Source organism: Drosophila miranda, chromosome XR (assembly GCF_003369915.1).
Source record: "Drosophila miranda strain MSH22 chromosome XR, D.miranda_PacBio2.1, whole genome shotgun sequence".
In the NCBI taxonomy this organism is placed as follows: Eukaryota; Metazoa; Arthropoda; class Insecta; order Diptera; family Drosophilidae; genus Drosophila; species Drosophila miranda.
In genome coordinates, this window is record NC_046674.1 from 10,901,655 (window position 1) to 10,926,441 (window position 24,787).

Below are 24,787 nucleotides of genomic sequence, written 5' to 3' on the forward strand. Positions count from 1 at the left end.
TGGCAACTAAACACCAAACTAAAGCTGATAAAATAATCTTCTGCTGCTGCTTTTGTTGCTGTCACCTCCATGCCACGGCGATGAAGACGCCACCGACACTGCCACTGCAGCACAGGACTTTGACTCGGATTTCCATCCATGATTTACTTTGTTCTGCTCCAGCGACGAGCAACGGCGAGGACCAAGCAACTTTGGCGGCCAGTCCCCTTTATCTGTCCTCGTGTCCAGCTGTTCGCCTGTGTCCTCAGCCCCACCCGTCTATTAGCCCCACAGAGTCGCTGCCACCCCATGGCCACCGGCAAAGGCTAGTCACGGCCCCCGGGGGACACCGACAGAACGTGCACAGACGACGAGCGAAAGAGCATAGAGCACAGAGCGCAGTGCGAAGAGAGAGCGAGAGCCTGGACATGCGCAGGGAGTCCTTGAAGAGAACTTCTGCTGACGGGGCTAAGAGAAAACAGCTGATAGATCCCGCGCCGTATCCCGACAGTTGGCGAAGGAATAGTTCGACAGGATCTCTGTATGAAATTATCCCGAAAAAAGATCCACTTCCGACTCTAGGCAGCACTTCCTTGAGTCTATTTCCGCTTTTCCTGCTCTCTTTTATCGCCTCTCTATGCGATTCTCATGGGCAGCACCTAAGCTAGAGGAGTATTCGGTTCTTTTAGAGGGTCTTTCTATATATACGATCTATTTTTTATTGGAAACCTAATAGTATTGATATTTGCATTGGCTTGCTTACTATTTGAAGCGTTTATTAGTTCGATTAATATATATTTTTAATTTTTTTGCGAGATCTTTGTGGGATTTGCGGGTGCAGTTAATCCCTAGCTGCTTTATTTGGGTGATTAAACATTCATCATTGGATCGACTACTGGGATGCTTTACTTGGACATATTCTTCGAACCAAACTAAGAGCCATCATCGTGCCTGAGGGTTTTCGCTTGCACATCCCCAGAATGTCGTATGTCCATATAGGAATTAACACAGACTTGTAGAGCCAACCACACGTCTTCATTAGAGCCCTGCATGAACGAATCCATTCGGTGGGATTCGCTTGGTTCGGTCCGTTCGAATCAGCGATTCGACAGCTTTTGAGCTTTAAGTCGTTTTAGAGATCGGCTTTTTGTGATTCGAAGGCGGGATTGGTAAAGATCGAACCCACTAAAGGGGCATGAGTATAGGTGTCTGTGATTTTCTGAATAATGTGGTTCTAGTGCAGGTGTTTTTGGTGATATTTTGGTTAACTTTTTACGACAAGTGTAAATTTCACTAAAAATCGTTGGGTTTCCCATCAACCAGCCTGCGTCTGGCACACCGATTCGCTAATAAAAAAAAAAGATAAAAAAACACTTCCCAAGAGAAAGAGAAAGTTCTTGGGCAAGCAGCGCACGTTCACGTTTACGTTCTCTTTTTGCGTGCTCTCTCTCTCTCGCGCTGTTTGGCCAGAAGCAAAGAATCCAAGCAAAAACACGGCAATCGTTGGCACGAAGAACCAAACACTCACCGACTCTGACGGCGACGACGACGACGACGACGACGACGACGCATTCCGTGGATAAACGGCACGAACGAGCGAGCGGTGGGTTCTCCGGACGAAAGCATCTCCTCTCCGAAGCTCACTTCAGGCAGGCACCGTTTGCCGTTAGTTCGCTGTAGACATTTTCCCGGTGCGGACGTGCGTGGACCGGTAAACCGTTTCGAGCCGAACCGCCTTCGAGGCACACACGACACCCGACCCGAAACGACAACAAAATACAAAAAAAAAAAAAAAAAAGTACTACTAGTAATTCCTTGCCCATTCCCCGCTTATTCGGTTTCTGCGGTTGGTTTTTGGTGTCTCGCACTTTAATTTCATTAGCCGTACCGCGGACCCCCCCCACCCCCCACCCCCCTAACAGAGAGGGAGAGCGAGAGAGAGAGACAGGTTGAGTGTTTGAAAGAGAGGCAAATGTGAAAGCAGTGCAAATATTCAAAAGGCAAGCGAAGAAGTGCGTAAATTATGACATCCTCGTGGCAAAGGGGGGCGGACAGTAATAGAAAACTAGAAGAAAGAGAAAGAGAGAGTTTAAAAAAAACAACAACAAAAACGAAGCAAAGCCAAGCTTGTGTGTGTGTGCGGGTGGTTCCTCTGTCGCTGTATGTGTGTCCTGATAAAATCGCAGAAAGTAAAATTAGGGCAAAATGCTGCTGCCTGCTGCCTGCTGCCTGCTGCATGGAAAGAGCAGATGAGGAGAGACAAGAGGGTCATGCGCTCGTCCGACTCCTGCGTATGTGTGCGCCACTCCCACCACTTGAGCGCCCCTCCTCGTGGCTTTAAAGTGCTTCTGTTACCCTCGTCGTTGTCGCAGCCTAATTAATTTCAAATGGCTCCTCTTTCACTCACAAGTGGGCGAGGGGCTTCACCGCCATGCCCCATACCCCGTGCCCCGAGCCCCAAAAATAAATCTGAATTATCCCCCTAAAAATGATTTAATACCCGCTCCCCTTCCCCGCACCAGCAAAAGCAATGCGTTTGGGGTCTAATTATTTTTAAATTGCAAAACACATTTGCATGCAGAAAAACAGAAAAACGTAAAAAAAAAACACACACAAATTTAAAAAAAAAATATAAAAAAATAAAAATAATCTTTCACATTTTTCATGGCCACAAAAACTGTCATCATCGTAGGGCAAAAACCCCTGAAAGAGGCACAAAAAATGGCACCAACCAAAAGACAGAAAATGTGAATGAAAATGGCTGGGAAATGGAAAATACTAAATTACAAGAGAAGAGATTCTGTGACAAGTGCGTTCGACACTTTTCGTTCTTTTCTTTCTGTTTTTTTTTTCCACGTGAAATGTGTGCAAATTTATGTTGCATTTAATTAAAAGGAACGACGGACTGGAAGGACGGCAGTTGCCACGCATAAGAACAGGCTGGCAAATTGGCTGGCAAATTTGATGGTCAACAAACAGACAACAAGAGACAAGAAAGGGATCCGAAGAGGGTCGGTCTCACATTTCTAGAGGAGAGGCGACCTACTGCGCCCACAACACTGTGCTACAAAGGGTTTCAAAATCATTGTTTTAAGAGCTTTTCCATCGCAATTTGCAAAAGAAAATTCATTTTTTTCCGATAAATCAATCAATTTTGTATAGGATTGGCTCATTTTTAAAGGCGTGACTTTTTTTGTTATTTTTTAAAATTATTTCAAAGGCGAATGATCGATTAGAATCGATAACTCTTGGCGGGATAAACATTTTTAAGAATAATTTTTTCCGATAAATCAATGAATTTTTTTAGGAGATTGTCTTATTTTTAAAGGCTTGACTTAATTGTATTATTTTTTTTTTTAATTTCTTAAACGTCGAATGGTCTAAAAGGCGAATGATCGATTAGAATTGATAATTGGCGGGATAAACATTTTCAAGAATAACTTGTTCCGATAAATTAATCAAATTTGTATAAGATTGGCTCATTTTTAAAGGCGTGACTTTACTGTTTAAATTTTTTATTATTTTTTAAACGAAAAATGATCTAAAAGGTTAATTGATTCGAATCGATTAGAATCCAGAACTATTGGCGGGATAAACAATTTTAAGAATAAACTTTTGTAGTCTCAATTAAGGTAAATTTCTATCGATTTTTTTGTAAACACCCCGATTACTTATCGATTGACTTAAAGCAGTTACAGTTACTGTCCAATCAAATATCGATTAACTGCAATGAAAGAGCTCTTTCCTTGACACCGAAAACCAAACCACGACTCAATTTTCTTTCGAATTCCGTTTGCAAGTTCATCAAAAAGCAAAGTCCTTAGCCCCAGAAACGATTGCGGCACCGCAGCTGCCTGCGTGCCTAGTGTAATTTGGGCTATGTGTTGACACGGCCGCCTATTAGGCCTTGCCGCCCTGCCGCCCTGCCGCCCTGCCGCCCTGCCGCCACGGCCCAGGCCAACCCCAACGTGACACCGAATGCGTGAGTCACATGTCAGCCAACTGTGAGAGTCGTCATCGTTCTGTCGGCCCTGTCGTCTCCGTCTCCGTCTATGTCCTCCTCCACTTCACGTCATGTTCGGCCGCCAACAAACATGACATTTTACGGTTCTTTTATGCTTGCCACATGTCACGACACAGTTAACTGCCGCCGCATAACACAAAAAAAAACACAGCCAGGCAGAACATAACCGAACCGAACAGGGAACCGCACTGAGCCGCACAAAACCGCAGCGGAGACAGGGATAATAATATGAGAGTCTGTGACAGGAGCAGGGACACAGGACACAGGGCACAGGACACAGGACACTAGGGGGGAGCTAGGGGGGGGGGACCAAGCGCTTGTCTGTCTTCCTTTAAGATCTGGCTAAAGTGGCCACCAGTTTCCGCCTTGATCTGCACTCAACATTCCATTTTTTGAGTCAGAACGAATGAGAACTGCACATCGCTTTCGAGAATATTGGAATCAGATGTCCTGTTATTCTTTATACATGTCAAACATTCCTGCAAATGGCCAATAAGGGATACACTTGGGGCCTCAAAGCCCCGGCAATTATGGAATAAAGAGCCGTGACTGGGTTCAAGTTTGAATTTGTGTTTGGGTTTTTCGGGTTCGGGTTCGGGCTGTCAATGGAAATTGAAATTGAAATTGCCGTCGACAATCCGTGTGATAACACTAAAGGGACATCAAGTGCTGGAAGGAAGGAGGACGGAGTCAGGTGGGATACGGATACGAGGGATCCTCGAGGGTTGGCTGATGTCTGATGGCTGAAAGAACAACCCGGTGGACTCTTTTATTGCCCGTCACTTGAGCCAATATTTGCACATTTCCACAATGTTGCCATTTTTATTCCATGTGGGCGTCACCCTGCCGCCCACACTCTTCCCCTTTGCCATTTCGCATTTCCCATTTCCCATTCATCCATGCATGCTTAAATGTAATGAAATATCCTGTTCCGCCTCCACGACATGCCACCGGGTGCAACCCCTAGCCGACCCCTAGTCATCGCAGTCTAGTCGCAAAAAAAAGGCTCAATTCAATTTCCCCCTCCCCCCCCTTTACCCTTTCCCCCCACTCCCACTGCTCCGTTTCGGTCTGCTGGCAATTCAAGTTTCCATTTTCATTAGGAGGAGAGTCCAAACCCTAGAGGAGGTCCTTCAGGTGTGCTCTCCACCCCACCCCAGCCCAGCCCAGACCACCCCTCACATGCTCTTTCCCCGCTTGCCACAATGCAGAGCGGCCACTCTCGTTGAGGCTTTGTTTTTGGAGTTGGAGTCCAAGTGGAGAGAGAGAGAGAGGGAGGGAGAGAGTGAAGTGCAGGGTGCCACAGAGGAAGCAGGTGCTCGTTGCATATAATTAAGTCATCCGGTGGGCTACGTGGGCAATGTGTGGCATGTGGCAGCTGGCAGCTGGCGTGGGGCGGGGGCCGTGGGGCGTGCACCGAGGCTTGTTTCATGCATGAAAAATGAATGTTGCGGAATGTTTAGCAAATTATGATGTAACGTAACACACAGTTGTCCCCATAAATCATTGGCTCCTGTGCGACGCCCTCTGATGCTCAGGGTTCCATTATCGCTTATCTCGCTTCCAGATATATCAGATAACAGAGAACTGTAAGTGTAGCCCCCTCTGGAGATGTTGGGATTCCAGGAAAACCATTTCCAAATTTAGCAAGCATTGTTCCATTGCGGTGTTCCATTACGCTGTTCCATTGCGGTGTTCCAAGCTTCAAAGTTCTCAAAAAATGGCAGTTGTTCTCCCATTCCACTTTCCATCATTCCTATTCTTATCATTCTACTCCTTCTTCCTATTCTTCTACTTTTTTAAGTTCTCTTACTTCTTCTTCTTCTCAAATTCTTCTAAAATCGTCTTATATTTCTCCTCAAATTCTTTCAAACTTGTCTCAATCTTTCCACATCTTTTCCACCCTTTTCCTTGCCAGAATCCTTGTTGCTCCTTTATTGGTCTTTGGTCTACCTTCCAATCTTTGCTTCACTTCGTTTATTCCAAAAACTGGTCCGCTAGGCAGAAAAGACGGATGGATGATTGGATGCACAACAAATGGCCAAAGAAATTTGTAAATAACCGATCTATCAGCCCCGGCAGATGCGGCACAATCCCTTCCTCGAGGTTCGCGCAGAAAACCTTCGGGGCAGAGAAAAGGCGATCCATGTGGGTGTCTGGGTTCTGGCTCTGGGTTCCATCTCTGCAAATGTTCAGCAAGACTCTGATTCGATTGTATTCCTTAGACTCGGGGATTCCCAAGAGATACACGGACATGGAGATGAAGTGCTGGAATTCCACACTGCATTTTTCCAAGTCTTCAATTTCTAATTCTCGGAAACACACATGACCTCTGTTTCTTTTCCCGAGCTCCATTTATTCCCCATTCGTCTTCATTCTCATAATATTTACTCATATATTTTCTCCAATCGCTTAAAAATCTTTTCTTTTCTGTTCTGTTTGTTTTTCCATTCTGTTTTGTTTTATTTACGGTTCTTCTGATCTGCTTTTTATTGGTATTCCGTTTCCGTTTCTGTTTCTGCTTTTCAATTCCATTTCATTTCGCAAAGCTCTTTTGAGCCACGTCTAAATATTCTTTTCATTTGTCCATTTGTTCCATTTGATATGCTATAAGCTTTTGCCCACTCCCCCCTCTGTCTCTCTCCCTCTCTCTGTCTGTGTCTCGTTTGCTCAGCTGTTTGCATCTTTCGTTCCTCGTTCGACCCATTCCAAAGCCGTTGCCATCTTCCATTACTCTCCAAATCATTTCTTTCCACAAGTTCCTCATTCGAAATGCGACCACGTGTCTTCATATGCAAGGTATGTCCAACAAGAGGCAAGGCAACGTGCCACAGAGGCTGTCCAGACTCTGCTCAAGGAGGCGCCTAAGTGCCGATGCCCCACCTGCTCTTAAATATGCCATTTAATGCTCGAAGCCCGTCTGAATGTTGACCAATTCCTTGCGCTTGCTTGCTTTTTGAGCTGCCTCCCAATCGCTTGCATGCCCCATGCCCCGTGCCCCGTGCCCCGTGCCCGCCTGCCTCTTGTTGTTGTTGCACTTGAGCGTTGTGTATCGCATGCCCTTTATTGTTTCTTCTCCCGTTGTGTGGCAGAGCTGTGTTGTTGCCGACTTTGGCCTCTTGTGGGCCTCGACACGTGAACGAACGTGAGCAAGTGGCCCGCCCAGACGCCCCTGGCATCAGGCCGGTCCCGGGCCCCTAAGCACGCGATGCACTTGGCCAAGATACCCAGCCGCCCTGCCCCCTGCCCCCTGCTCCCTGCCGCCTTCTGGCGGCCCTTTTCGCCGCCTGCTCTCTGCCAGCGTCACTATTGTGCAACACAAGCCAGGCACGAGTGCAACACACACAGTGGAAGGCAGAAGGGGGTGTGGGAATCGAGGTGGTGGTAAATAATTTTCATGCTCACGGACGACGCCGACATCGTCGGCACTTGAGGGCATTTTTTATGAGATGCCCTGGGAAAATGTCGGAGGCTTCATTCGTTGCAGGAACGAGAACGCGGGGGGCACCGGGGGCACCGGCGGACCCGTTCCTTTGTATAACTTTGGAACCTTCTTCTTCTGCTGTTGGAACTCCAATGAAACGAAATGAAATGAATTATTTAAATGGGTAAAGGAAAGCCCACTCGTATATTCCATCCAGTATGTACATTTTTCCCAAAAAGCCAAAAACAAATCGTGGTAGCTGGAAAATGATGTCTGATATGAAAATTGCCTATTTCCGGCTTTCCCGCTCTCCCCGTCCCAGGCTTTCCGCCCGAGCGGAACGGCACGAAAACCTGGGAAGGAGATCTCCCGCTGGTGTCTCCTGCAGGCCGAAAAAAAACCAAATTGAAAGAGCTTTTTGTCCTGTTTTTGTGGCAGCAACAAAGATAACAATCAACTTTGACTTTGCCACGTTTCAGATTACAAGAGACGAGAGAAGAAGAGAAAAAGCAGCGCCCACAAGTAGGCAATGCAAATTGTTCAGAGGTTAAAGGGCAACAAAATGAGATGCTTTAAAGGCAAACTCTTTAGTTGTGAAATCCCTTTGATCTGCCACAGAATTAAAGCGTTTTAATTAAGTTTTTGCTTAAGAATTAATTGAAAATGTAGAGAAAGTGAGAGAGAGAGAGCGAGAGAGAAAGCCCACGGCATTCAAAATTGAAATTGAAATGTGAAGACATAAAAGACCACAGCCGAAAAGAGAGACCTTAGACATTAACACATTTACACAGAAATAAAGGTACACACACACACACACACACACACACACACATAAAGGTTATTTATCAGACAAAAAAAAAACACAAGTAAAAGAAGCAACATTTTCGGGGGGAGGGGGGAGGGGGGCGTGTGGCAGGCAGGCAACGAAGCCTTACAAACAACAACAAAAAGCTCGACTCGTGTTGGGGTCACCAACTTATCTCCATTTCGGCGAGCGAGCCCCTCCCTCGCTCGTCTGCCATTGACGGGGCCCTCGCTCGTCCTTCTTGGACCTTGGCCAGACAGCGATGATAATTCGGGGCACACGTAACGCAGAACGAAACAAGTGCGGACGTCCAAAATGTATTCCTGGGGATACTTAAGGTCTGTCCCTACTTTCTTTCCTTCATTTCCTTTTCGCGGAAATCCTCTTCCCTCCCTTTCGGGGCACATTAGGGATAATCATTATGATGATAAGCACGAGCGATTTGATTTTTCCTCCTCGTTTAGGAGGCCGTTGTCATCGACAGCTGTTTTTTTTTTTGTTTTTTTGGCCCAAAAGATATGCCCAGGCCAAAGGGGGGGATGGACGGAGGGCCGGGGCGATTCAAAGGATCGGAAATGTGTGCGCCTTTGTGCCTTTGTGCTGGGCCAAGTGTTTGTTTCGTTTTGTTTCGATAACTGGCGGACGGACTCAAGTGGCTTTTGTTGCTTTATTTGTTTTATCGCCAGCGACGCTTTTCCAGCGCTTTACCTCCCCCCAGTCACGACTTTTCGTGCGGTTATTATTTTGATTTCTTTTACTTTTCTAATTGAAAACTTGTTAAATGCTTTTCATTTGGGGCTTTTTAGTGGCACTCTAAGTTTTTGGCCAACAAAATCCTCATTACGCTCTGGCTTTTCCATTGTGTTTAATCCGCTGAAAAATCCTCCATTCCGACGACGGCTTTTCCCGGCACTTTCTTTATCCACTGCACAAATGTGTTGAGTTTATTTTTTTGTGGTTTTCGGAGGTTGTGGCTTTATAAAAGTTTCCGTTTCCCATTTCTCTTTCCTTGTGGTTTTTGCATTGTGCTGGCACTTTTCACAATTCGTGAACTTTAGTGTTGACCTAGTTTTTCCCCCTGCCCCTTTCCCCCCCTTGATCTTTCTAGCCCCAAAAAAAACTTGTTATTGCACAGAAATCCACTCAGACAACACGGCGTATGCGTAATGTGTGATCAAAGTTAAAGATTCATTTGTGCAAAACTAACGAACAAATTTGCTTTTAATTTTCCCCAAATCCAAAGCCCCAAATGCCCCCCCCTCCCCGTCATTTCCGTAGAAGAAATTTCAAATTCATGAACACAAATACAGCTACAGAGAGAGAGAGGGGGGGATACAGGGGTGGGGCAGTGGCAAGAGGCAACACACTTAATGACAAAGTAAGTCAAAATGTAGCGACAACAACATTTGCTCCATATATCATCCGTGCTTCATGGGGGGATAACAAGCATGGGGGTGGGGGGCGGTAAGGGAGGGCGAGGACATTCGCAAGAATAGCAAAATGCGTGCGGTTTAAGGACTTTGCTAACAAATGGCATCATCACTTTCACTTTGTCAGGCACTGCAGCACCCACAACCACAGAGACACAGAGACAGACCCCGAGACAGTGCGGTAGAACACTATAAGTCGAAGGTGGAACACAAGATAGAGATGTTTTCTGCTTAAAGCGACGGGGTTTCAATAATATTTTCATTTGAAATCTATGGCTATAACGAGACTTCTTGGGCAATCACTTATCGAATTAAGTGTATTTTGGTATATATATAAATTCTGTTATATTATATTTGTCAGCTAACGTAATCGCTATTGAAAAGTTATCAATCTGTGGAATAAATATTAAAAAATGCCCAATTATCGAGTATGGTCTCATGGTGGAGTGTTTCATCGATGTTATTGCATTATTATCGATGAGCGATAGTCATCTGATTATCTCTTTCCATTCTTATAGTTTCGTCTGGCAGTGCACCAACCCACCCACTGCTTGGCTCACTTAGGTTAACCCACATTGACAATGAGGCAAACAGCAGACAGAAGAAAACAGACACACAGATAGAGAGCCAACAAGCAAGGGAGAGCGAGAGAGCGAGAGAGACAGACTTGTTCCCTTTCCGTTTCCCTTCTATCCTTAAAAATGCACACGGAGTGAACTCTTTCATCCAGCAGCAGCAGCAGAAGAAGAAGCAACAAGAAAGCAGGAGAGGAAGAAGACGGAGAAGGAGAAGAAGGAGCATCATCAGCAACAACGGCAGTTTTCCTGCCTTGCTTCCATTGTGTCAGCAAGCGGGGTCACCATCGCCCAGGGCACAGCGAGGGTGGGCTGGGAGTGCGAGTGGGTGGCATTAACTGCAGCACATTACAGTTATTGTAGGCGTGGGTTTCACAGGCGACTGACTGCCTGTCTGACAACAGCAGCCGCCGCCGCCGCCGCCGCCGCCGCATGAGAATCAAGAAAGGAGCTTTTGTTGTTTGGGCGATTAAAAGTTGCTGTAACTGCTTGTTGTTGTTCTTGGCTTCCTTTCGCTTTTGCCCTCATTCGTCGTGACATCGTCGCGGGCTTCCCTTATTCCGCTTTCACTTTGTTCGCTGCTGGTTCTGCTGCTGCTGCGGCCTGACCCGCTAACCTCAGAACGGAACAGAACAGAACAGAACAGAACAGAGCACATAAACAGATAGACATGCACACGCCACCCACACAGGGCCACCCACAGTGGCAGTCAGCAATAAATTCAGCCCGCGGTAAAAATCCTCCCACTTGGCACAGTTTCTCCGCACAATTACTGGGCCATCAATTGCTTTAAGCTGTCAATAGTTGTTGGGCAATGGATTTATTGAGACCACTCTAATCGAACTTGGCAAAGCCAACGGGATTAGCAACCAGGAGGGAGACAGCAATAAGAGCACAACCAAACTGCAACTGCAGTCACCGCACCAAAAAAAGAACGGTACTTATTCTTCTCCTCTCTTTGCTTACCCGTTCACTTAGGATCCAGCAGCAGTAGCAGCAGCGACCTCCAACTCCCACTCATACACGAAATCAGCTTCGGGGCACCGGTACCCGCCACGTGAAAGCCAATGAACTTAATGACATCTTAGGGCGCAGAGCGCAGGAGGAGGAAAGGACGCTGCCGACGGTCCAGGCACAAAATGGGCGACCTGCAAGCCACCATTGAATTCTCAGTTGAGCTGCACAAGTTCTTCAATGTGGATTTGTTTCAGCGCGGGTAAGTAATCACAAGCGGAGACACACACGCGCACTTTCACACACGTCTATTTAGCAAATTAATTTATTATTTCGCAAATATAAACAAAGCCGGAAAAAACGCGCGTTCTTTACGATATTCACACGCTATCGAAACTTGAACTGATCGATAGCTCGACTTTAAGTATCGATCCCACGTATCGATGTTCCTAGCTATCGACGGTCCTCATATCTAAAAGTGTAGGCGGCAAATTCCAATTAAAAGCATAAATAAACGAAATTCAGGTCAACAAAGTGGCGTACTCCCTCCAACCTTTTCCAACCAAGCAATCTATTGGTCTTACTATAAAAAAAAAACACGCAAATAGAGTTGTTAATTTTTCTCCAATTTGTAGAGCACACTGCCACTCACACGTACACACACTTTGAAGTATTTGGTAAACAAAACGGAATGCAATGCACATAGGCAAATAAAAAATGAACGGTACAACAACAATATGCTGAAGGGAATGTGAAAGAGAGAACATCGAGTAAATTGTCAGCCAAGTGTTTATGGTTTTTCAATTTTACTGCTGCTGTCCTGCTCTTGACGCCGTCGACCCTTGAAGATGGACAGTGCGTCGAGAGGGGGACAGGAGACCGTTTGCCGGGACAGCAGCTCGTGTGTTAAAAATACATAAAAAAATCCGACGCTCGCATGAAATGTGCGCAAAAATACACACGAGAGAGAGAGTGTGAGTGAGAGACGCAGAGAGTGGCGTGGTGCGGTGCAAATAAAGCAATTGTTTTGGGCAAAATGTTTTTATGTGCTATTCTTTGATTTTGCTTTGTTTTTCTGTTGTCACTGCGAATGACGTTGAACGGAGGTGTCAGCAGTCGATAAAGAGTTGAGGATTTGTGATCTTTAAATGTTTTTTCCACGGAATATGGCACTGCAAATCCCATATACATACATACATACATATGTATGTATGTATGTACATTGCATTGAAATCCTCGATTAATTACATTCTTTTTTCTCATATCTCCCTTTAGGCTCTATCAAGTGCGCTGTGGCCTGCGCGTTTCACCACGCCTCCCTGTTCAGGTGGAGACGAGCATCCCGGAAGCGAGTGGCGCCGGCAAGCAGCAGAACGGTAATTCCACGGACCATGGCAGTAGCGATAGCGAACGCGCGGAGCAGCTGTCGCCAGGGGATGCGCCGGGGGCCAGCGTAATCAATGGAAGCGGCGCCTCGCGTATCTTTCAGATACTCTACCGCAACGAGGAGGTGCCCCTGCGCGATGTCATCCACTTTCGCAGCCATTTACTGGGTGAGTGGCCGACCGGGCCGGCACGACTGGGGGGCCAACAAAAGAAATTTGCACTTTGGCGAGTGCCAAGAATTCGCACTGCTCTGCTCTGCTATCCATTCCACTGCCGCATTGGTGGCCTGTGGGGCCTCCCGGTCCGACGGGTAACCAAACACCAGATCACTCCGTCAGTCAGCGGGTGGGCGGACGGCCAAACTTTTGCAAACCTGAAATGAGTTTATTGTTCAATTGGAAATATAAATCAAATTGTCAGAGTGCGGACCAAGTTTTTCGGTTCGGGGCCGAAAGTTTTGAGCCCGGGGAATGGAATGCCATGCCCCAGTGCGGATGGAGTTGATGATGACCACACGCGACAGATGCCGAAGATGCATGGGCTGCAAACTTTGCTTTGAAAATTTCCACGTAATTGCATTTATTGCAATCTGCAACTAAAAGGGATTTTTTAAAGAAATGAAATTACGGCAAAGTTGGCAGCTCCTTTCACTAGTCTCTCTCCCGCCTCCCTTACTCCCTTGCCTTGCTCCCACTAACTCTGGCACTTTTCTGCTAGGAGAAGCACAGACGCAGCGGCCAACACATTGACCCACTTTCGAAAGAGGCGGGCATTCTTATCATCGTCTATAAGACGGAAACACACAAGAAAAAGGCCAAGCACAAAGTGAAATAAAAAGTAAACAATTCAGCTGACGCTCGTTTGCGGGTGATCGAATATGTGCTGCCCTGTAACTGCTGGAGGATATCTGCATTCCAGTGGAAAAGTGAGAGGGTTCCTGAATGCTCAAAAACTCTTCATAGCCTAAGATATCACTTTTACAGGGTAGCAGGCCCATAAAACACTATGAAAATCGCATAAAAACTTAACTAGGCATAAAAAGAGGAAAGGAAAAAACACAAATTGAAAGTAAATTATCCAAGTAACAAGCCCTCGGGCAGAGGGAGAGAGGGGTGATGGCTGTGCGGGCACTCATAAAAATATGTACATATGTATACATATATGTACACCCAGCCGCCCACCAGCAACAAATGAAACACGTATAAAAATATATAAAGAGATATGTATTTTTATACATGTATTTATATGAATTGTGTAATGAAATAAAAACGAAAAACGGTTTTCAAGGTGTTGCCATCACGCTCTCTCTCCCTCTCCTTCTCCTCTTTGTTCCTCGCACGCTTTGTGGTTTGTACGAGTGTTAGAATGATGAGCTCTTGACTGACTGCTATCCCTTCCGCCCTGCGCCCTGCGCCCTGCCCTGTCACCGCCAGCAAGATGCTTCCCTATTGTTTCTTCTTTTTCTTTGAGCCTTTTCTTTTATATCCTCTGCGCCGCGCCGCCTGTCAGCAGCAACAATAGACACATCATCCACTTGGCTGCTGAGTAAAGTGATTAATTCATTTGGACAAGTTTCCACTAGAAGGCATGTGAATGTGTGGAAGGAATCTAGAAAAAAAGCCGCAGGAGTAAAACAAAAACCAAAGCCAGAAACAACACAAGTAACTTTTCACTGTTTTTGATGTGTTCGTTCCCATGCGGGCGTGTGGGTGTGTGTGTGTGTGTGTGGTTTTGCTTCTCTTGTTCGTTCTCCCTGTGCTTCACCGCAAGGTATATTAAATATTAGGGTGTGGCTGCGATGATCATTGGGTAATCTTCCCTCCTGAACTCTCTTTGCGTCACGAGCATCAGCATGAACGTGTCAAATAAGTGTTTTGCGGAATACCTCACCTTCCCATTAATTTACCTTGCCTTGGCACTAACTGTGCAATTTATCTCTCTCGCTCGCTGGCATCCTGCGACGGATGGGGAGATACATAGTGTGGGCCAGAGTGGGACCACCAGAGTGTGTGTTTTGGGTGACGACTGCACCGCAGACAATAAAATAAACTGTGTCGAGAAGAGGAGACTCTTGAAAATCCTCGGCATTTAAATTATTCGAGCCAAAAGCAATTGTCGCCAGGACTCAGGACGATAGCAGACGATGAGGAGCACCGACCGAAGGACCACCACCACCACCACATGGCGGATGAGTGATGCGGGAGACCAAGTAAATCTCAACGGGACAGAGTGAGATAGATGGAGGAGAGCGATGCCTCCCCCTTTTATTGCCTTTTGTGTGCCGTGCCCCACGGATAAATCCTTATTTTATGAAAACAAATGAATTTTATGGCCACACACGCTCGTGCAAGGCACATTGATGGACGTGGAGCAGGCGTAGGGGGATTAAGCAGTCGGTGGCGTGGGAGAGACGATCCCTAAGTAGCGCTGCCCCATAAAGCAGCTTCAGCATCTGAAGCAAATTGAATTTGATTAGCATTTCCCGCCGAGGCAGAGGAATGGTGGATTCGGAAAACTCTTATGGTTATTGTTATGGTTATGAAGTGGCAGGTGGCATAATCGAAGTTATTGAATAATCCATACACACCAGAAGAAAGAGATTAGATTACACTTCAGCGATGATGGGAAAACTTTTGGGAGCACAAATTAGACGAAGGGGAATCCTATGAAGGTGAAAAGGAAAAGCCTCGCATTCTTCTCGCTTTTTGAGACCAAAGAGTAGTAGATCTTTAAATAGTTTCCAACAGAAAAGTTTAGACCACAAAAATATGAGTTTTAAACTAAAACAAATTGCATTAAAGCCACCCACGTATTTTGATTTGCCTTTGGGGACCTGCACAACTACAGAGGTATCAAACCATTCCCATTTCCAACCCAATCCCCACATAGAAAAGCCTAAACGAAAATCAATACGAGAACAAATAGAACCGAAGAATGAACTGAAATCGACAGAAGACCGACAGAAGACTCGACGACCGACCGGAGGTGGTACGGAGGGCAGACGTTGTTTGCATGCAGGATTTTCCATCTACCATATTTATCCGCTGGGGATTTACAGTTCACTCAACCTCAAGACATCCAACCTTCTACTTGTTTTTTGTCTCTTTCTCCACATCGCCTTACCTCTTCTTGCCCCTCTTCTTTGCAGTTGACAGTCGTCACCTGAAGGAGTCGATTGAACGGGCCGAGTTCTCGCTGCAGCTGGAGCTCTGGTTTGCGGAACAGAATGGCAACAGCGGCTTCATCAATTCGGGCTCTGGCAACTGCCTCACTCTGGCCTCCACAAGGACTCTGCAGCTGAACTTTCATCCGGGACGCGGCCTTCATTATCATCTGCCGGTGCTTTTCGACTATTTCCATTTGGCGGCCATCAGTGTGGGCATTCATGCCAGTCTGGTGGCCCTCCATCAGCCCTATATCAAGTGAGTAATGGTGTGGGACGGATGGAATGGGTTCCGAATGGAATGGATGCTGCTGGGGAGCTGGGATGCTGCAGTAGTGCACGAGATGACAACTTGATCTCTAATGTCAACGTGGAATATAGTCATATTTTTCCAGTAAATTGAGCCCCCGACATGCGGGAGAGTGGGTTGTGGCTGTCATTGCAGCATCAGCATTGGGAGGTAATGGGTGTGTGTGTGTGTGGCAGCGGTAACTGGAGGCCAGTTACCCGCACAAATCATTTCCAACTCATTAAAATTGCACACAGGCCGTCCCTACCTCCACACGCCCACTGTCCAGCCTCACTCCACACCCCACCCCACACCCATCCACCTGCCCACCCACTGTGCATACAACAAGAGAAGAGAAGCAAAAAACCCGTCGGAATATATTCCATCGCGGCACAAGGGACTCGACATCAAGATACCCGGTACACAGCTTCCGATGCTGAGCCAGAAAAAATTAGAATAATCTCTCTTCTCTTGCCTCTTGCAACAATGTCCCCGAATGGAGTATACCCCTGTGTACCCTTTGAGTGCCGGGTATAAGAACAAAATACGTTGAGGCATACATTTTAATGACTCTCGCACTGCAATTGTCCTTTGTGTGCGGCTGCGGCTGCGACTGCGACTGCAGCTGCAACACGGGGGAAATGCTGCAGCGAAAATATGAAATGAAAGAACCAAAACTTGTCTACGAAGAGGAGCAGACATGGCAGGCGGCGGATCCCGGGGAGAACTTCAACTTTATCCTTGGACAAAGTCAATTTTTACGCCGTTTGATTCAAGAAAGTTTGAATCCCTGCTCAGCCTTTTCGCTCGGCCATTTTCCTTGACAGAAAGTTTTTCTTTTAGACTTTAATCTGTTTTGTATTGCTATAAAGTTGTCGGCACTTTTCGAGTGCGCATCCACAAATTTCTAGTAGCAATTTGTAGTCCTCGTACTAGGGGCGGGGGTCCTGGGCGGGGACTGGCATCGGAATCGAAATATGAAACGGAATTTCAAATCAGGCAGGCAGGATGCCATGTTGCTCCTCTGACTATCTCGTTCGTATGAATAAAATATCATCTCATTGGGTTTAGGAATTCCTTGTTGACCTTGGCCTCTGCCTTTGCCTTTGCCTTTGCCTCCCACGATGTGAATGTGGATGTGGATGATTACACCGCCTCCAAATTCCCGCTGCTCCCTGCAGCGATATGCGCGCGATGCTGTAAATTGCCCGATTATCTCCACAGGACAGAAAGGCCCATTCATGCCACGCGTTGAACCTGGAGTCTATACGGGAGTGGTTTAGGCGGGCTTTAAAACGGGAAATAGCTTCAACTGTTGCAAGATTCATTTTTCAGTTATTTGTTCAGTTCCTAATGAAATTTTCAAGTTTTTGGAATGTTATTCCCTTAGCTCTGCACTTTGGAGGGTTGGGGATCCTTGACATGCGCCATTTCGCCGGTTTCCTTAAGGTTTTCCTTCCTGACTGAGGAATTTAGTTCATAAGTTCTCTTAGACTTGGGTTCTAGATTTTGTGGAATTTTTCCTAGTTCCTTAGGTATCTGTTTTTTAGAAGAATACATACATATATAAGAATGCCTTTTTTTCGTTCCATATTGTATTCTTTAGTTTTTCCTTAGTTTCAATCATAAAAGATAGTATACTACTGTTATCGAACAACCGCTCTACAAGGTCGTAGAATTCTCGAGAGCTCTATCAAGTCTAGAGCTTTTCGAAATCTCCTTGAATATTATCCAATATTATAGAATGCATAACGCAACGAAGTCAATCGAAGAGAATAACAGAGCATAAGCCATGGGCAGATGATTCCATGTGTTCTATAATCCTTAATCCCTTCTCTCCTTCGATCCTTGCCGAGACGCTCAACACTTTACTTTAGTTACTGCCACTTGTCGCCATTCGTAATGCCTTGTTTTTGTTGGGTGTATCCACAGTTTTAATTATTTTCTATAATCTCCAATTAATTTATCTCATTTTTTGCGCTCCAACGATATTGATATCGATATCGGTATATAATCCCAACACCCACCAATAAATATATATATAATATATCATATAATAAATGGAAAAACCACACACAAAATAACTGCAACAGGAAAAGCATGTTCTCATATATGAAGTTCTGGTAAGATTCGAATCCACATTCCACATTCCGTACGTAATTCATGTATTTTCGGTGCTCCTTCGGTTCCACGTAGTGTTTCGGTGTAGTTCTGTGGCCAGAGCTTGTCTGTGTCGTCTGTCCGTATCCGCATTCGTATCTGTGTCTGTATCTCTAACTGTATCTTTCTGTGTGTGCGTATCTGCTGTAGATTATCATCCATCGAGTATACTCTCCACTCTCAAAACCCATCTCGTTTCTCCGTTTTGCAGCGCCCCACGCAGTTCGAAGCCCTGGAGTGCGGGAAAACTCAGTTGCAGGGGCAACACCTCGCCGGGGCCCCTGGAGGCGGTGTTCTTTGGCCCACAGATCGGAGGCACCACCAAATGCAGTGGCGGTCCCGCCGGTAGGCTCCTCCAGTCACGGGCCATACACAAGGAGATCTGCTGCCTCCTCCTGGGGGCCATTGAGCAGCTGAAGGCGACTCTGAATGAATTCAGCACCGTTCTGCCGCCGAGCATCAACTCGCAGATTGGATCGCCGCCCCTGAGGGAGAACGATACGGGGGAGCGCCTGCAGCTACTGCTGGATCAGGCCAAGCTGCTGGAGGCGGAGGAGGACTTTGCCATCAGGGCCAATTCGGACATTGCCCAGCTCTGTGCGGAGAGCATCTTCTGGTGGCGTCGCGTGCTGCTGGCCTCGCGCTCCTCCACGGCGGTGCACACGCTGCTGGCGCGCAAGCATCACATCCTGCGAGTGCGTCGCTTCGCCGAGGGCTTCTTTGTGCTGGAGCAGCCGCGTCATGCGGCGGCTGCCGGTTGCCAGGAGCAGGCCAACGGCTCTCCCTCGCCGGGACACTGTCACGGGTACGTGGCCATTGCGGAGCTGGCCCGGAGGAGTCGCTATCTCCAGTCGCTGCCGCCGCTTCCGGTCCACTGTACACCCATCGATGGGGATGCCGCCTCGCTGCCGCTGATCTTCGAAGATCGGTATGTAACGCCAGGGAGCAGCTACTCCCGTCGCCGTTCCGGCAGTGATCCGCAGCTGGAGGAGACCTCCATGGGACCACAGAAGAAGAAGGCGGACAAGACGCACTCGAGCAGCAGTCTGAACGGGATCAAGGACTGCCTTGCGTGCCACTTCGACTACGATTATCCGCAGATGAATGGCTCCGGGCCCGCGCATCCGCATGCCAAGTGCGTGGTCACCCCACGCTTCGCCCTCGGCGGAGAGGTGCTCCAGGCCAGCCTCACGATTGCGCCCTCGAAGGAGCCTCCACCTGTAGCCGTGGCTGTGGCTGTGGCGGCGCCACCAATCGCCGCCATGCGTCACAATCTGTCCAGGCACTCGGTCACCGGTCTGCTGGAGGATCTCGATCTGGATGCCCCTGGTGTGCACCAGGCCAGGCACAGCAAGTCGCTCGATCAATTGGATGGCTGTGAGGCTGCTCCGGCGCCGCCCCTTGCCAGCCACAGCACCCTGCCACGCCTCCAGGCGGACGATCTCATGCGAAACATCTGTGAATTTCGACAGCGCTACGGCAAGATCGACTATCTGCACGAGATAAAGCTGCTGAATCCCCCGAAGCAGCATCAGCAGCAGCAGCAGCAGCCAGGGGCATACAACTCCCTGCCCAAGTCGATGGTGCCGCCGCGGAACTCCTATCCGCCGCCACCGCCCACGCAGCACACAACGATGCCGCGGAGCAGCTCTTCGCAGATTCCCCGGGCCGTGGAGATTGCACGGGTGCGAGTGTCGGACATCAAGGAGATGCTGCGCCAGGGGCAGCTGCGCAAGGAGTCCAGCAGCTCCGAGAGCGACATCATGCAGAAGCTCCAGATGCTCTCCTCCAACAGTGTGCCCTTCCGACTGGATGCCGCCACCACCACGACGATGACGATGACGACGAATGGGAATGGCAATGGGAATGGCACCAGCAACAACAATACCACCAGCAGCGATCCGAATACGAGCGGATTCAGCGAATCTCTGCCCAATCTGGCGCCTCCGCCAGAGTTCGATTCGGACTCGCAGCCGCGACGGCAGCGAAGCAACTCGACCTCGTCGCTGAGCGAGGAGAGTGGATGGGTGAGCAGCCGGAGGAGCTCGCTGGCGGCCTCCAGTCCCGATACCATCACCAGCACGGGCCTGACAACGCGCCAACGGCACACACAGCTCAATCTCGGGATGGGCATGGCCATGGAGACGCGTCTGAACGGGGAACAGCTGCGCCTGCGTCTGCAGAAGGTCCTGGAGCAGCAGCAGCAACAGCAGCAGCATCCGCACAAGACACGCAAGAGACAGGCCGTCGGAGGGGCGGGCTCCTGCAGCCAGAGTCGGACGCCTGCCCGCCAGCAGCAGCAGCAGCAGCAGGAGATGCACAAGAAGACCTCCTCGGTGACGGTGACCATCAAGAGGGAGCGCTCTCGCTTCCAGTTGGATCGACTGCGCCATCTGCCGAACGGCGAGTCGACGGAGATGGAGGAGATGGAGCCGCCGCCGCGACGCAATCGCCACAGGCATGCGAACAAGTACGAGAAGTCCAAGTCGGACTTCGACATTACCAGCCTGAAGGATATGCAGCCGCTGTATGCCGTGTGCCTGCCGCCGCCGCAGCAGTTCCAGGATCAAGAGCAGGAGGTGATAGCCCTCGCCCTCACGCTGGCTCCCCCGCCCCCCGATGAGTTTCGCGATCCGCCGCCAGAGCCAGCGCCGACAGCAGCTCCAGCTCCAGTTCCCGTTCCCATTCCCATTCCGAATCCGGCTCTAGCTGCCACGCCCCTTCCAGCGCCCAGAACCAAACTGGTGGCACCGCCAGCAGCGCCGCCGCTGAAGGAACGCCAGCCCGTGGGGGCTATCGATAATCCGGTGTACCACATCTACGAGTCACTGCGTCCCATCTCCACGCCGGCCATCTTCAGCAACAAGCCAGTGCTTAAATCGCACAGCCTGGCCGAGCTGAAACGTCCGCAGAACCTTCAGAATCCTCCGAATCATCAGTGCAAGACGCATCATGGCCAGGAGAACGGTTTGGATGCCGCCGAGCAGGATGAGAACAAGGAGAACACCCACTCCCAGTCCCAATCCCACGGACAGGTGCGTGGAAAGACCAACACTGGGGGAACGGGACCGGGAACGGGAACCAATACCAGCTCGAAGCACAAGCGCAAGGGCCAGCAGTCAGCTGCAGTCCAGGAGGCGCCGCCAAGCATCTCTCTGCTGGAGTTTGAGAAGTACCGGGAGGAGTTCCGCAAGCAGATCAAGTACCAGGGCACCATCTACTCGGACTACGTGCAGCTGGCCTCCGAGCTGCCCTACTTTTACATCAGCGACGAGTATCGCGCGTTCTCCCCGAACGGCATGCACTTGGTAATCTGCGTCCATGGTTTGGATGGGAATTCCGCTGACCTGAGGCTGGTGCGGACATATCTGGAGCTGGGTCTGCCGGGCGTAAATCTGGAGTTTCTCATGTCCGAACGGAATCAGGGCGATACCTTCTCGGACTTTGACACCATGACTGATCGGTGAGTACGAGGATGGTCTTAGAAAAAAGCGGGTGTTATCGTGATTCATCTAATGGTTTCCTTGTCTTTTTGTCAGGCTGGTTACCGAGATACTCTACCATATCGATAGCTGCGCCTTGAACCCCGCACGCATCTCGTTCGTGGCCCACTCTTTGGGTACCATCATTGTGCGGAGTGCTCTGGCCCGTCCACAGATGCGACCCCTGCTGCCGCGCCTGCACACGTTCCTTTCGCTCTCCGGCCCGCATCTGGGGACGCTCTACAACACCAGTGGATTGGTTAATATGGGTGAGTGTACACCAGTGCCCGAATTGCATCCCGTTTAATTTTTCCTTTCCCAACAGGCATGTGGTTCATGCAAAAGTGGAAAAAGTCGGGCTCTTTGCTGCAGCTCTGCATGCGCGATACCACGGATATGCGCAACAGCTTCCTCTACCGCCTGAGCCAAAGAAGCACGCTGCATCATTTCAAGAACATCCTGCTGTGCGGTTCCAGTCAGGATCGCTATGTGCCGGCGCACTCAGCTCGCCTCGAGCTGTGCAAGGCAGCCATGAGGGACAGCTCCACGCTGGGAACTATCTACAGGTGCGTGTGTCCCAAATCCAAGTATCCAAATTTTACACTCAAACTCATTCTCCGCAGGGAAATGGTGCACAATGTAATTGCTCCGATTCTGGCCAGACCCGAACTGACGCTGGCCCGCTTTGATGTCCACCATGCGCTGCCACACACCGCGAACACGTTGATAGGCAGAGCCGCACACATAGCAGTCCTCGACTCGGAGCTATTCATTGAAAAGTTCATGCTAATTGCGGGCCTGAAGTATTTCAGTTAACCAGTCAATCACATCGACCAGCATCCAGCATACCATGCCCTCCCCAATGGGCGGAACCAAAATCTTGCTGACTTTTCAACGGACATTTCATAGAGTCCTAGCCCAGAGCGCTAGCCTCCACTTACAATACATATGTATATGTATGTAAACCCTAGACAAGTACTCATATTTTAAAGTTATTTAATGTGTAAAATCAAAAGGATCTATATCTATTCAGTTGTATACAGTATACAGTCGATAAGGCGAAGCACTCGATGAACCAGAAGCAGAAGCAGCCAAGCCAACTGATTCCAAGGAATTTATTGAAGCAAATCGTTAGACTTGAATTTTTTACCAATGCAAATCTTTTGTAGCGAATTGAGAAACGAACGAAGAAGGGAAGAACACGAAGAACGAAATCAAAACAAAAGCAAAACCAAAAACAAAAACAAAAACCAAAGAATGTTTAATCAAAAAAGCAAAACCAAAAGACCAGCATAACTCTGTTGAAAACGTGTGTGTTATCGGTAAGATACATTTTTTGTAGCTGTAGCGAAACGAAGCGAAGCCAAAAAGCCACCATCATATAAGTAGTGTTACATTCAAGTTCAAAACTATACACGAGACTTTTTTCGAAACACGCGGTTGAATTGCATAATGAAATTGAATGGAAATGATCATGTTAACGTATACGTAACGTAACTATCGAATGTACTCGTAGTTTGAGCACGGTCGGTCAAAGCAAGGTTGCATTTCGATGACAGTAGCAGAATAATATTAGCAATTTTTAAGACTAATCCCCCAAACACAAAAACAAACGACAACAAAATGGTTTTTTTCCAAATCTTTGTACTGTTGGGAAAGAGAAGAACAAATTTAGAAAAACTAGAGAATAGAAATAGAGGTAGAGGGTAGAGCTAGAGCTAAAACTAGAGCTAGACGAGTTGGTAAAGTATGACAGCAGTAAAGTAGATCTGAGGGCATTTTATGGAGAGAGAGCGTCAATTAAGCTGGATTTTTTTTTTTTGTTTGCCAGCAGATTTGGATTTTTCATTGGGAACAAGAAAGAAGTTTATTGGCGGAGCAGAGCAGAGCAGTTAGGACAACTTTTGCGAATTCGTAGTCTAGTCTTAGGTGTAACTACAATATGATATGTGTGCGTGTGTGTATGTGTGTTTTCAGAGCTTTTTCAAATTGTTGTTGTGAATAAAACAAATGTTTGGCTCTCATTGGGATCTGAGGCCCACTGAGAGCCTACCCTACCAGAACTTGCATTCTTCGTACTATGTGTATAACCGTCCCAAATGTAAAAACTGTATCAACTTGCTAAAAACTACAAAACAAAACAAAGAGAAACTGATTTTAAAAATGTGTTTTTGTGCATCCAACTTTGAATGTGTGTTAAAATGTTTCCTATGGCACTTCGATTTTACTAAATGTATTCCAACAAAATTGTGCAAATTCCCCTAAGTTGCAGTTTTGTTGTACGTTTTTGAATAAAATATGCTAAAATTAAATTTTAGTGGAACATAAGTCAGCATCAGTTCAAATAATTGGGTGGGGCTGCAACCGCGCATTCGGAGGAAGTTGCATCCATAACATCCCAAAATCCGAACATCCGCTGGCTATCTTTCTACCAGCAGACTGTTACATCTGTCTCTCCCTTTTTCACTTCTCACACCAGAACCAACCGTTCCATCTCGCTCCTTTTCGTTAGAGCGCACTCCACGATTAAGAGAGAGAGAGAGAATATCAAGACATCTTAGATGCAACACCTGTGTATTTAACAGATCTGAAGAGCTGTGAGTAATGCATCTTGAAGGCTTAGATCTCCCCACTCTGACGCTGCCGCGGCGAGACAAAAAAGAAACATACGTAGTCATCCCAAATTTGTCATCCTATCGGAACCACAGCTCGCTGGCGCCCGTCTTGAGCAGCCTCTTCAAATAAGGCGGCAGCTTGGGCTTCCTGGTGGTGATTGTATCCTTGGGGTATAGTATTTGCTTCTGAAGACCAGGTTATCGACACAATGGTCGGAAAGACGACCCGGGAGACAGAATTCTGCGGCGAGCAGCGCCTTATCGATGTGCTTGAATCCCTCGATGGTGATGACAATTTTCACTTTAAAAAAAGTGGGCATGGAGTGTAAGTGGAAACCGGTGTCGTCTGTGTCTCCAGGTCGCATAGTTATCGCGCCAAGCATCGTGGACTGCTCAGTGCAGGGCATCATTGTCATCGACGTTATGCTTAAGCGATTTCTTGCTACCCCAGTGAAAGGAGCCATGCGGATAGCCTTCGTTGGCCACCTGCTGAAATTCCGA

At 47.9% G+C, this 24,787-nt stretch overlaps 1 protein-coding gene across 3 annotated transcripts; it reads left to right on the plus strand.

The window, feature by feature from the left end:
* The first annotated feature begins 11,356 nt into the window (after window positions 1–11,356).
* On the plus strand, window positions 11,357–23,999 carry LOC108152907. Of its 3 annotated transcripts, none has more exons than XM_033387716.1 (8): window positions 11,357–11,453; window positions 12,467–12,744; window positions 15,726–15,999; window positions 18,123–18,152; window positions 18,401–21,652; window positions 21,729–21,940; window positions 21,997–22,237; window positions 22,295–23,999. In XM_033387716.1, exons 1-8 carry the CDS (start codon window positions 11,377–11,379, stop codon window positions 22,485–22,487), a joined length of 4,557 nt encoding a protein of 1,518 aa, XP_033243607.1. In that variant the 5' UTR covers window positions 11,357–11,376; the 3' UTR covers window positions 22,488–23,999. The 3 variants fall into 3 exon arrangements, with proteins under 3 accessions (XP_033243607.1, XP_033243608.1, XP_017138048.1); XM_017282559.2 differs by lacking the exon at window positions 11,357–11,453 and adding an exon at window positions 11,850–12,165; XM_033387717.1 differs by lacking the exon at window positions 18,123–18,152.
* The last annotated feature ends 788 nt before the right edge of the window (window positions 24,000–24,787 follow it).

Coding starts and splice junctions, on each gene's coding strand:
- LOC108152907 (XM_033387716.1), top strand. CDS start 11,377: ATGGGCGACCTGCAAGCCACCATTGAATTCTCAGTTGAGCTGCACAAG. Junction 11,454..12,466: donor GTGGATTTGTTTCAGCGCGG/GTAAGTAATCAC, acceptor ATCTCCCTTTAG/GCTCTATCAAGTGCGCTGTG. Junction 21,653..21,728: donor TTTGACACCATGACTGATCG/GTGAGTACGAGG, acceptor TCTTTTTGTCAG/GCTGGTTACCGAGATACTCT.